This window comes from Pristis pectinata, chromosome 2 (assembly GCF_009764475.1).
Source record: "Pristis pectinata isolate sPriPec2 chromosome 2, sPriPec2.1.pri, whole genome shotgun sequence".
In the NCBI taxonomy this organism is placed as follows: domain Eukaryota; kingdom Metazoa; phylum Chordata; class Chondrichthyes; order Rhinopristiformes; family Pristidae; genus Pristis; species Pristis pectinata.
The window spans coordinates 130172870-130186493 of NC_067406.1; the positions used below are offsets into that span (position 1 = coordinate 130172870).

Consider the following 13624-nt stretch of genomic DNA (forward strand, 5'->3'; position numbering starts at 1 on the left):
TGGCTTCTGGTAGCTTGAATTTCTGCTTTGTGTTGTCTCACAGAGAAATAGCATCTTTATCATTGAAAAGATTTGTGAAGAAGAGAGAGAAGGCATATTCTTTTGTTAATAAACGGGTGTCATTTCCTCAAACTGATGCATTAAAAAGGGCATGGGAGCATTATAGTCTTGTTATGCCTGAGAATAGTGTGGGAAGACCTGATGTTAAGTGGAGAATGTAACAGAACCATTCTTGGGAGGGTCTGCTTGAATGGAATTTTAGAGTTGCTGTAATCGTCAAATATAATATTTGAACTTTGCCTGAACTAAAAGACTTTGAACACTACTGAACTTTTTTTGCATATTTTCTAAACTGCAGGTGGTATTTTTTTTATTTCTTGTTGGAACTGTGTGAATTTGTTTAGGCAATGATGACTGGTAAAATACCTGGATTTATTGATATCATCGGGAACCTAAATTCTACTCCTCTGCTGGAAGATAATCTAATCTGGCAGGCAAAAGCTGCTGGAAAAAGAATCGTGTTCTATGGTGATGGCACTTGGATCCAAATGTTTCCTGGTCAATTTACGGAACATGATGGAACTACCCCTTTCTTCGTACCTGATTATACTGAGGTTAGTATATTTTTGATATACTTTGAGTTTGGTCTGGTGTCATTCCAAATTCTGAAGACACTTTTAGTCTTGCCTGATTTTTTTTTTGGTAACTAATCCTAATAGTAACTAAGTGAATCGTGTAAAATATCCAAAAAATACAGTAACATCTAATTTACTAGAAACATGATTTATAAATCATTCAAATGTATAATTTTTAAGTGGGAATAATATTTTATCTTTTATATCCTGCCTTGTTTGAATTGATGTACTTTGATGTTTGTCTTGTCAGGATGGTTCAGTGTTGCATTCTGAGCTGAGTCAGAAGATTATTGGTTCAGTATAGTCCCTGGAATTGAATTCTAGTTAGGCACAAAAATCCAGTACTGAGAATTGCACTGTGAATGAAGATGATGAAATTGAATTTTGGAAGCAGAGTACAATGCACAATAGCAGTTCTAATGCTGGTAACCAGAATACATTTCTATGTTATTAGCTTTGAAGCTCTTTAAATCAGCTTGAGGATGTGAAAGTGACTGCATAAATGCAAGTTATTTCTTAATGTAAATTAATTTATTCACTTCAGTAAGCAATTGTCCCATGATTTGTGTTCCAATTTTTAGCATGTAAGAGTCCTTTTTGATCATCTTTCCTTCACACTGTGAATGTTGTTTTATGTTGTGATCACCAGAAATGAAATTGTAAACCATATTGTTTAATCTTTGCTAAGTCATAGGTGCTGGTAAAAACAAGTGTTACTCAACTGTGATAGTTTTGTATTTGAGATTCCTAATGCCCCATAAAATAAATGTTGGTTATTCTTGTATGATGCTCCACGTTTGACCATTATTATAGATATACTTTCTAGTTAAAAAAAAATTAAATATTCACAGGTTGATGAAAATGTAACAAGGCATTTGGATAAAGTACTAGAAAGAAGTGACTGGGATTTATTAATTTTGCACTACCTTGGATTAGATCATCTTGGCCATCTGGCAAGACCAAATAGTCCTTTGATTGGACAAAAACTCTCAGAAATGGATAGTGTTGTTCAGAAGCTTCATGTAGGACTTCTATCCAAGGTTTGTAAAGTTTTATTAAAATTAGCTTTAATCCTGAAACTATTACAATGTAAAAAGTAATACTTCAGTTGCATAGAACTTTGGTCAGAACTAATGTGGTGTATGGATGTTCAGCCTTCAGCACAAAACTTTGGGAAAGGGTATATTATCTCTGAAGGCACTACTGCACGGTATCACCAGAAACCCACCAAGATGTAAAAAGTTAAATTGTGAAGTTTCTTCACTTATTCCCTCTCAGCTCGTGGACCCTTACTTTTCTTGTCCCTTGCTGTCTATCCCAGCCTCCGCTCTTCACCCTGCATCCTCTTCTTTATTGGTTTTGATGCGAATCTGTGTAAGGGTATTATACTTTAATAAAATAATAAGTTCATGGAACACTTCAGTGTTGAAAATATTTCCACCTATGAACCTTGGGTTTTTAAATTTAAAAACAAAAATTGTAATATGGTCTTATTTGGAATGAGTTGTGATTTATATTCCACATGTTGATATAAAGATGTATATCTCTGTTTGACATTTTACAGGAAGCCTCTCTGCCTAGTTTATTGATATTGTGTGGGGATCATGGTATGTCAGATACAGGTAGTCATGGAGGATCTTCAAATCATGAATTGAACACTCCACTTGTTTTCATTAGCCCTGCTTTTGCAAAGAAACGTGAGTTACAGAAGTTCTGAATAACAATTATAAAAGTTCTTTTTTTTAGTATTTTTGTTACTTTTGAACCTTTTGAGGTGCTGACCCTTACCAGTACTACTTAATATTTCCAATTTCTTTGTAATGTTTAAATTTATTTTTTTTTTCAGTTCTGTTTGAACTATGATTGATTGATTGTTCCTCACCTTTGGTGAGGTTTAAAACCAAAAGTGAGGTTATAATTTTAATCAGCCAAGGTAAACACTAGGATCTCACTTGGTGCTCAGAATGTGTCCCCAGGAATGAGAACACTATTGGAATCAGCACTACAATTGTAGCACTATATAAGAAGAAATGTGTTAGCAACAGCACTGTTGTGGGAATCTGGTTGGGTGCTTGGGCCTCTGCTGGCATTCCAAATGCAATGAAATGGTTAAAATATTGTTGCGTGGCTCAATGTGAAGAGAACCCCATAAGCAGTGGCTCCCTGTGAGGGCCAGTATTGGGCAGGCTGAGGTGAATAGTGCAACACTGAAGTGTGGTCCCCTGGCTGCATCCTTGATGAACTTAGAAGCAAGCAAAAACTCAAGAATGGGAGTGTGTAATGTATTGAATCTTTAAACAAATGGCACTTTTTATATTCCTCGTAAAACCAAAAATGTGCACCTTGATGTTTTTATTTCGGAATCGGAAAATGCTGGAGATACTCAACAGGTTGGGTAGCATCCATGGAGAGAGGAACAGAGTTATCATTTCAGCTCAGTGAACTTTCATCAGGTATTTTGTTTCTATTTTAACAGATGCTTCCTGATCCACTGAGTATCTCCAGCATTTTTAGTTTTTATTTCAGATATCCAGTGTATTTTACTTTCTTAGAGGATTCTATTAATTTTGCAGATCAAAATGTTATGAAATGAAGGTTTCTGCTCTTAAATTAATCTCTGGAATAAATCTTGTGTGATCTTACTTTTGGATCCTAGATAAAGTATTTAATTTTTTAAATCATATTCTTAGATTCCTTTGTTGCTTCTGAATATGTGGAACAAACCGATCTCACATCCACTTTAGCATTAGGATTTGGTTTGCCTATCCCTCGGAACAATTTGGGACATCTCATTCCATCTGTCCTTGAGGAACGATCTTTACGAGAACAGCTAAGATACGTGCATCTTAATGGCTACCAACTTAGTCTGCTGATTCAAGAGAGTATTCCTGCGTATGAGAAAGGTGAGGCCATTCTGCTGTGTTTCAGACAGCACCATGGAGGAGTCTTCACATTAACTCAAATGAGAAGGAAATTCTTTTTGTCATTAATGTTTGCCAGTTCAGTTTATTGCTCTGCACTTTGATATTATTGCCGCTTCAAAATAATAAACATATTCTCTCCTGTATACTTCTGGCTGATGGTTAGTTTTGAGATACTTTGGATATCCATGTACAGTAAGAATTTTAATAAATTGTGAATTACACTACTTCCTCCTCTTAGCACGCGATTTACCCTGAAATCTTTGCACTGTTCCAGGTTGATTCAAATTTAATTGCATTCTAAAGCCTGTTCACTTGCATTTTCAGCAAGATTTGTAAAACTGCATCTGTTGTTTGAGCCCCTGCTTCAGCTAACTTGCAATCTCATTCTACCATCATCCCCCTGTTACATTGACTCCCTGTCTACCAAAGCTTTAAAATTAATATTTTCATCCTTGTTTTTTTGATCCTTCATTTGGCTTCCCACTCCCATAACCTTGCAATTCTTGGGAAACTGGCATTCCTCCAATTCTGCCCTCAAGCATCCCTGATTTTCTTCATTTTGTTTTACACATAACTGTTTTGGGGGAAAAAAATGGGGAATTCCCTCATTAAGCCTCTAACTTTCCTCTTTTAAGATGCTCCACTAAACCCATCTCTTTTACCAAGCTTGTGGATACTGTCCTATTAGCTTTTGTGGCTTGATATAAGATTTCATCTGGTAATGCTCATTTGAAATGTCTTTGAGCTTTTTTTTGCTATATAAATAGCAAGGTGCATTATAAATGTGTTAGTAAAAAGACATGCAAGTTGCTGGGCACTGATTTGTATAAATCCAGGTCAGTGAAACAAAAAGAGGAAATGTTTCACAATTTTTACATGTACAAACTGGGTTGTGGGAGTGACTGCTGTAGTCCCTTTATTCAAGAAAGGAAGGTAACTTCTATTTCTAGATCAGTTAATCTAATCAAAGTTATGAATAACATCTTGGAATCCATAATTTGAGGTTAACATCAGGAGCATTTCGAAATACCAATGTAACTTTGTTAAAAGGTAAGTTGTACATAATGGATTTGTAGGGAATTTTTTAAAAGGAAACTGGATAAATTGAAGGAATACTGTATTTGTATGGTTCTTCAAAATGTTGAAATGAATTTTACTGTAACAATTAGATGTATTTGAATATGTGATGCAGAAGAGAATGTTGGTTAATGAACAAGAGGAGAAAATATTATTTGGACTGGAAGTGATGTATCCTGGATTGGAACTGTGCCAGGGTTTATGTGATCTGTCCCAAAGTTTGTTTGTAAGTTTCCTCTTGCAAATTCCTTTTTTTCTCCAAATAGGGGCATTTGCAGAATTCATTTGGCCATAACTTAGTTAACTGAGATTACATAACTGAGATTGTTAAATACTTTTATTGTGACAAACTCCCTCACCCTGAACAGTGTTTTGTTTTGATCTTTTTGCAGATGCTGGGTACAAACTATTTCAAATAGCACTAAAATCTCACGGTTCTTGGATCAAACTTTATTTGGAAGGTAACACTTCGGAAACTCTTGCAAATTTAGGAAAAAAGGTGTTGCGGCAGTATTTGGATGCAGTGAAGTTCATGAGCTCCTCGCTTTCCAAAATTGTGGCACAGTATGACATGTACTCAATGATTGTCGGAACAATCATTGTGGTGGAGGTAGGGTCTATTGCATAATATTCATTTCTCCTTTCTTCCCCTTACTGTTCCTTTTTTTAACAATTTTTATAAAGTAGATGGTGGCTTGCAAATTGGATTGTTAGAGGCATCGTTCCATGCAGGAATTATGGCACATGTCATCTTGGTAAAGGCTGCTCCATCTGTGACCACAATGCGCTTCCAAAACAGGTTAGGCTTGTGCAAATGGCAGGTCTGAGATGTGTCTATGACCCTTTGTTTTACAGTGTTTAAAAAGTGCATGTCTACTGAACGCATACACGTTGAGGAGAGAAGATTTATTTTAAAGCTACATGAATGTGTAAAGTTTGGATTGACCTTGGTACAGAAAGGGTTAAGGAAATATAAGTATAATTATGCCATATTGAAAGAAAAGATGGACTGTTGCCTCTGGCAAGAATGTTGATAACCAAAGGGCATTGGGTTCTTTTGCTACTAAATCAAAGATGATGAAGAATTGGGGAGTTGCAGCAGCATTCACTGGATTAGTAGTTGAATGCAAGAGACAAGGCAAGAAAGTTTTTAGCTGTTTTTGTTCATTGAACAAGTTAGGAAGATGTTATGTGTATAGATCACCGTAAAAGCTGCAGCAATACTTGGGCTGATATAAGTTTGGATTAAGCGACGTGTGTTGTACATGGGCTAGCCAATGAATCCTCTCTTACCAAGGATAATCAGCTATTTTGCCATGCTTTTCATTGGCATCATCAACCTAGTGACTCTTGACATCCTGCAGGCCATCATTGAGAAGAGGCTTAATGGGCCAAAACTTTATCAGCTTTAAGCTGCCTATACTCACTGCTGAACAATGTGGCAAGTCCAGGCATGCTAGATCTGTAGGTGTTGACTTGCAAAGACCTCCTGAATCAAAATGGCTATCCCACGTGGCAGCAAACACTGCCATGTCCTACAGGCAAGCCAGAATAACCCCCAGCCACAAAACAGAAGCAGACCCCAGATTGTTGGTTATCAAGCTTGCTTCAGAAACATTCAAAAGCATTTAAGCATTTAAAAAAAAAAGTGTTTATCATTTTTTTTAAAGTGCACTCATTTTTCTTTTTGAAATAAAAAGATAAAAGTATTAACCAAACTCGTTTAGAAGGAATCTATTTGGACAATCGCTGTCAAAAGGAGACTAGCAAGTTCAGGGCTTTGCATATTCATGGTTATCCTGAATTTGATGGCACTTACAAGTAAGTGTAAGATGCAGAACTGTTAACTGTACCACCAAAAACAGTAAACTCTTGGGAATGCCCTCATCTCTTAAGTAGCACCATGTTGAAAAGCGATCGTATCCCTCATCACACTTAGGTAAAATCCTGAGGTTCCTCTTTCACTTTCTCAGTTGGTACGGCACATCTCCCCTCACACCTGTAGTTGAACACTTCAGCCACAAGATGGAACTTTCGAAACCATGGAAGCTGTAGGTCTCATTAATACCACTGGTATGATTAATAAATCATAGTAATTTCATTTTTTTTATTGGAAATCCATCAGTCTCTGATGTATATATTCTATTTTTAGGTTATTTTCCTTCTGGTAGTAAGTACTCCAGAGGCACTGGGCAGCACTGCTGAACTTGAAGTACCTGTGTCATCACCATTCTACTCCCTCCTATTCTACCTGCTGTGTCTGATGTTTGCAGCGATTCATGCTGTTGTGTGTACATCGACCACAACATCTTGCTACTTTTGTAATATGTCCTGGCTGCTGGTTGCAACAGTGATTGTACTGATATCTGCCTTGAAGTGTGTGCTCTTTTCAACTCTTTGGAGGTGTTTTGCTAACAGAAAACCTCAACATAAGGTGAGGATGTACCTTGTCTGTTGCTCCAAAGACTGGAGTGTTTTAGTTTTAAAGTATCCTTTTAATAAGTGTGGTCTTAGGCTAGCAATTGTATTTGTATTAAATTCTGGTTTAGACTTGTGACAAACTCAAGTCTAGACTTGCATCTGGGTGTGCTTGTGACAAAGTCATTTCGACTCTCAACATTGGAAAGAAATCTTATGGGAAGGTTTTGGCTTTGGTGAAAGTGCAATTTGTCCATTCTGAAAATGGCAGTTTGGAGAAAAATTAACTTGTAGGTCCTGAATGAACTTGCCTGGTTGTTTTTAATTTATTCCTAGCTTAAAACCTTAAAGGGTGTGCAAATGATACTTACTGCAGGAAGCTTTGTTAGTTCTTTAGAAAACCTAAGGAACAAGCAAAAGTATATGAAGGGATTATTTAAAATCGGGCAGAGTTCCATACGAAGTCAATGATAAGTATTTTCTAACCAATTGTGCAGATGCATGTTTGCACACACTTTTTGTCAAGTGTGATACTGTTAGTTTGAAGGAACTCCAGAAGTAGTAATAATGAGCCTGTATAAAAGCATAATATGCCATTTATAGTATTCTATGCAGTATTGGGCTTAACGCAATAAGAACTGAGCCATTTACAGAGGGTACAACACTGATTCTTAGTGTGAGGAATGCAGATGAAGAATAATTGCATATTATTTAGTGGAACAGGAATAATGGGACTCTTTGATAGAAGTGTTCAAAAGTGTAAGAATGGAAAAGGCTATCCAGAAGTAGATAGTCAGCAGTAGCTCAGTGATGCCACTTTCTCTGTGAACAACAGGTTGTGGGTTCTGATCTTAAGACTCGTACCTTCCAGCACCCTTTGTTCAACCACACCATAAAGTCTACCTCCTTTCACAACATAATTGATGGTTTTTTAAGAGACTTGATCACATACTCCTACTACTCCATCGTAATGAATTCCAAGCCCAACATAATGCCAAACTCTTCTATCTCTGTGCCCTTCAGCTCAGACTTTGGACCCTTTCTCCTGCTTTCAGAATTCCTCATCCATCTGGACCCCAATCTCTGACCTCCAGGTCTATTGAACTGTTGACGTGACATTGACTAACTTAATTTTTCCACTCCCCTCATTCACTCTTAACGGACCCTCTTCTGAACTTGCAACACTCAGTTCATTAAGAATCAGCCCTGATCATCATCAAACCTTGCTGAATAAGATGGTGCTTTTGTGGTTTGGCAAACTAACTTGTATCTTGCGGAGGTCAGACCCCAGCTCTTAGATTCATTCTCATTTCACTCTCTGAAGCACAACCCCACCACCGAACATCAGACCATTGTCTCCCAGACAGTCATAGGCCACTTTTCCTCGAGAGATCTTCCCTCCACAGCTTCCAGCATGTAGTCTCACAGTCTGGTTCTACCTCCTGCCCAAAATCCACAAACAGGATTGTCTGTCATGGTTTCCATCTGCATTTGTCCTATTAAACTTGCTCCTTCCGACCTTGACTCCATTTTCCCTAGTCCAGAGGCTTCCCACCTACTCTCAATACCCTCTGCCACTTTGACAATTTTCAATACCTTGGTCCCAATTAACTCATCTTTACATTTTTACCATAAACATATAATCCAGCCACACCTCCATCCTACTTCAGGACAGTCTGAGGGCTCTCCGTTTCTTTCTTGAATAGAGACCTGACCAGTTTGCAGCCTTCCAGCATACTCATTCACATCGAACAACTCCTTCAATTCCACTCACATTCTCCAGATTAAAGGTGTAATATAGTGCAGCAAGGTGGGTATAAGCTATACCTTTTTGTAGGATATGTAGAATATTTTGTTTCAGACCTGCTTGGGCCCTCTCAGTCAACTCTTGCTGCTGCTTCCTGCACTCCTACAGAACTTGAAAACTTCATTACTTTTGCTGTCAATTTCCACCTTGCTCTCCCCTTCATAGTCCATCTCAGACCCTTTTCCCTTTCTGGATCTCTCTGCTTCTAACTCTAAGGATAGGTTAGAGAAAAGTATCAATTTTTAGCCAACAAGTTCCCATAGCTGTCTTTTGACTATACTTCCTCCTACTGTCTTCTCTAAGAACTCCATTCCTTTAACCCACTTCCTTCATCTCCAGCATATTTGATCCGATGATGGGTCTTTCCACAGGGATGCCTCTGAGATGTCTTCTTCCTTCCTGAACTGTGGCTTCCCCTCTACCATAGTTGATGGAGATCCTGACTGCATTATCAAGTATTTCCCACACTTCTGATCTCGTACACTCTTCTGAACACAAAGAGTTCTCCTAATCCCCACCATCATTTACACTCAGTGGATCATCCTTTGCAATTTCCATCAGGAAATGCATTGTTCACTCTCCTTTCTGCATTTCAAAGGGATTAATCCCCTCCACAATTCCCTGGTCTGCTCTTCCATACTCCCAACCACTCCCCTTGTAACACTTCCCCACGAATAGAATCATAGAAACTTCCTCCAGAAACAAGCCCTTTCAGCCCATCTCATCCATGCAGACCATGATGCCTACCTATGCTAATTCCATTTGCCCACATTAGGCTTATATCCCTGCACACCTTTGCTATCCCAGTACAAGACCAAATGCCTTTCAAACATGGCACTTGTATTTGCCTCCATCACTTCCAAAGGTTTGTTCCAGATATTCACCACCCTCTGTGTGGAAAAACCTGCCCATCATATTTTCTTTAGATTTATCCTCTGTCACCTTAAACCTCTGCCCTCTACTTCTAGACTCTCCTGCTCTGGGGAAAAAAAGATTCTAACTAACTATCTAGCCTATCTATGCCACTTAATTATATAAACCTCCTATAAAGTCACCCCTCCTACATGCTAGTGAGAATAAACTCTGACTGTCCAATCTCTCCTTATAACTACAGCCCTCCATTCCAGGCAACATCCTATTGAATCTCTTCTGCTCTCTCTTTATTGCTACCATACCCTGTAGTGTGACGACCAGGACTGTACACAATGCACCAAGTGCGGCTCAACCAGTGTTCTGTACATCTGCAACACAATATCCCAGCGCTTGTACTGCCTCGCCTACGAAGGCAAGCATACCAAATGCTTTTTTCACTACCCTATCCACTGGTATCAACACTGAGAGAGCTTATAGACTTGCACCCCAAGATCTCTCTGATCATCAGTGCTTTTAAGGTCCCTGCCATTTACTATATATCCTACAGAATTTGATTTCCTAGTGTGCATTATCGCTCACTTGCCTGGTTTAAATTCCATCTACCACCAGTCTGCCCATCATTCTACCTGCAACGATTAGAGATGCCACACTTGTCCTCCTTCCACTTTCCACCATTCAGGGACCCAAGTGATGTTGCAATTCGCTAGCTCTTCTTCCAACCTAGTGTACTGCTTTTAGTGCTCACTGCTCTATCAATTGATAGATTGTGTGTTCAATATGTGGAGCACCTGCATTCAATCTGCAGGGGTGACTCGGAGCTGCCTGCCACTTCAGTTGTCCCTCCCCCTCTCATTCTGATCTATGCCTCCTGTACTGTATAATTATGTCCAATGTAAGCTTGAGGATTAGCACCATATCTTCCGTACTCAATATCAAATTCTGCAACTTCAGGTGTTTCTCTTTTGTATCAGAACTGCCCATTCTTGCTGTAAACCATCCATCTCTAATAATGGGTCAGATTTTCTCTCTCCATTACCATAGCCTAACCTGCTGGGCATATCCTACACCCCTATTTTCAAACCTTTTTCTACGTTCCTTTGTCTGTATTCTCACTCCTAAACTGCCCCTATCTCATAGCTTTTGTTCTAGTATATCCTTGACTGCCCCCCACTCACACATCATCCGAATGACCTGTACAACTTATCCCCATGACAATCCCGGCCTCACCTTATCAGAGAGATTTCCTTTGTCTTGTCCATGACTCCCCCATGTTTCCTCATTTTCTCAGTTCTGCCGAAGTCTTCAACCTGAAGCATGACCTCTTTTTTTTCTCTTTCCACAAGTGCTGCCTGACCTGAATGTTTCTAACATTTTCTGCTTTTTATTTCTTGCACCTGTTGTTTTTTTTAATTTTCATCTGAGACTATTTGTAGTTCCTCCCATCATTCTTTTTAGTGAAACCTAAAATTTGGCTCTGTGTGAACACTTTTTAAGTTGGCATTTAATTTCTGAATAATATGAGTTATGATGCTTGTTATATAAATTCATAATGGACAAGTTCCTACTAACTGGAGAGTTTTCTTTCCCTAATAGAGTTGTGCTGCAGATTGTTCTAGCTGGTCAGAGCTGGATCTGGTTCTGTTGCTTGGGACTTTTGGACACGCTCTGAGTCTGGGTTCCAGCAGCTTTATAGAAGAAGAACATCAAACATGGTTCTTTTTAGTCAACACACTTTTATTGGTGTTCTTTCAAGATGCCTGCCGGAAATATTTTGCTGCCAGTGACCCTAAAGATAAAGCCAAAAAATGGAATGCAGAAGACGATGAACAGCAGACCGCAATCCACGGTTTATTTGAAACATCCTATCTTGACCCAGAAGATGATAAATCAAAAGATTATGTACGATCGGGTAAAAATTATGAAAAATGGTTGGTCTTATCAAGCCCCTGGGTTATCCTTGTGTTTTGTCGGGTGCTTCGCAGTCTGAATCAGACGGGAATGAAATATGCTCAGAAGCCTGACTTTGGCCACTGGCTAACAAGGTAGGTACATGTAAATACGACTTGACTCTTCCCTGGGTTAATCAGTCTTTATAAATAATTTTATTTAAAATCTATAGTCTTACTAATGAGTAGATAAGCATACTTCTGTAAAAGATAAATTGTGATGAATAATGATTAATGGTCCAACAGTCTAGAATTGTTGCAGCTAAAACTTCTGATGCGTGGCTGCTCAGTGCTGGACAACTAATTAAACTTGGTGTTTCATAGAAATTACTGCATTGAAACAAGTCGTTCAGGCAATTAGTCAGGATTGGTGTTTAATCGGGATTAGTCCATATGACTAACAGCCCCAATTCCATAATCCCATATGCCTTTTTATATATTTTTTTTTGGCTGTTCTTAAAAGTAAACTCCATTCAGCAAGAGTAGTATAACTACAGCTTCTCAAACTACAGTACATGTCTAAAACGTTTTCTTGCCATCTGTCCTAAACTATTTCCATTTAACTTTTTGTTCTACACCCTAAATCACTGTAGTTGTCATCTGTAGCCATTTCAACAGCATTCGTACAGCACTTGCATCATGCTGTATTTTCTTGCATCATGCTGTATGTTATAGTTCTGTCTTGTAATTAATCTGCATGCTTTAATATTTGATTGACCTCATTCTACCGTTTAGGAATAGTCTCTTTCACCACCACTGCTCCCTCTGGTTTAGGTACATCTTGGCTAATTCACATTGAATATGTAAATTGAAATTATAAGTAAATTAGAAGCGCAATAATCTCATCATTGATCCTTGAATATCCAGCTCTGTACACTCTCCCATTTCACTGTAGCTCATCCAACAAGTACTGTTTGTTTTCTATTCTTCAGTTTCTTATCCCGTTTAAAGATTTGTGTCAAGTGCCATCACTTTTCACCTTGTTTCACATGTTGAACATTGGCTGGTGCCTTAAGAAAATCTTTACTCCATTACATTTGATGTGTCATTTTCTCCAAGTGGAGGTGGTCAGGCAGATTCTTTGGATTCTGAATTCTTGTTCATTATTGTTAAGCAATTTTGATTAGAGGATGGCAGCTTGTTTGTATTAAATGTGAAAATGTCCCAATGTTACACTAGTGCTTACAAATGTACATATTGCATCATGGTCCATCTGCCAAAAGATTTGGCAATGAGAAGTGGTTATGCGGGGGAGAAAAAAACAAGAAATGGAACAGAACTTTCAAGACTAGAAGAAAATCAGTAATTAAAATGTGAAGGAATGAGAAGACTATCTTGATTTCCAGTGCCACAATATGCTTAGGACTGATTTAAAATTTGCCACATCCTTAAATTGATTACATAGTAATGGCCAAGACTGAACTTTTTCAGGTTTTAGGTGTACTGTAACTTCAGGTCTTTCTATGTGTTTGTGTTGCATCTCTCACTGAAATACTGTTACTACAGAGTTTCCAGAGAAGCTGGACAAATCTGACAACAATATTCTGATTTTCATATTTTAATACATACATGTGGTCACTGGGAGTTTCTGTTCAGTTTGCTTTTTATTAACAGTGAGAGCTGGTAGCCTTGATGTTATTTTTACCACAGAATCTGGACGATTGTCTTGCAGTTCGATGTCGAATATTTCTAGGGCAATATGCTAAGGCTGGAGATGGAAAATTAAGTCTATATATGATGGTTTCATAAGTTTGGGATAATGAAGTTACATTGTCCATTTCGTAGGAGGTTCCTTATTTGCAGTAAGCATGCATTGAGTATTTTATAAGAGTAGACAATTCAGAAGGAAGGTGAAATCTGTAACATTGACTGCCAGTGGCGATTTTAATCTGCCACCCGTAAATTTGACCAATATGAGACAGTGCTATCAGATGCAATTGTTTA

At 38.2% G+C, this 13624-nt stretch overlaps 1 protein-coding gene across 24 annotated transcripts in view; it reads left to right on the plus strand.

The window, feature by feature from the left end:
* pigg (phosphatidylinositol glycan anchor biosynthesis class G) overlaps positions 1-13624 on the plus strand; it is a 74106-nt gene that overhangs the window by 13315 nt on the left and 47167 nt on the right. For 10 of the 24 annotated variants that reach the window (XM_052034549.1, XM_052034593.1, XM_052034695.1 and 7 more), the window contains exons 3-9: positions 405-614; positions 1487-1675; positions 2200-2332; positions 3326-3538; positions 5029-5246; positions 6789-7070; positions 11328-11776. The exons of 6 other annotated variants lie outside the window; for them this stretch is intronic. In XM_052034549.1, coding sequence (XP_051890509.1) covers positions 405-614; positions 1487-1675; positions 2200-2332; positions 3326-3538; positions 5029-5246; positions 6789-7070; positions 11328-11776 — 1694 coding nt within the window. The remainder of the gene's footprint in view (positions 1-404; positions 615-1486; positions 1676-2199; positions 2333-3325; positions 3539-5028; positions 5247-6788; positions 7071-11327; positions 11777-13624) is intronic. 8 more of the 24 variants (XM_052034611.1, XM_052034488.1, XM_052034601.1 and 5 more) reach the window with 8 other exon arrangements.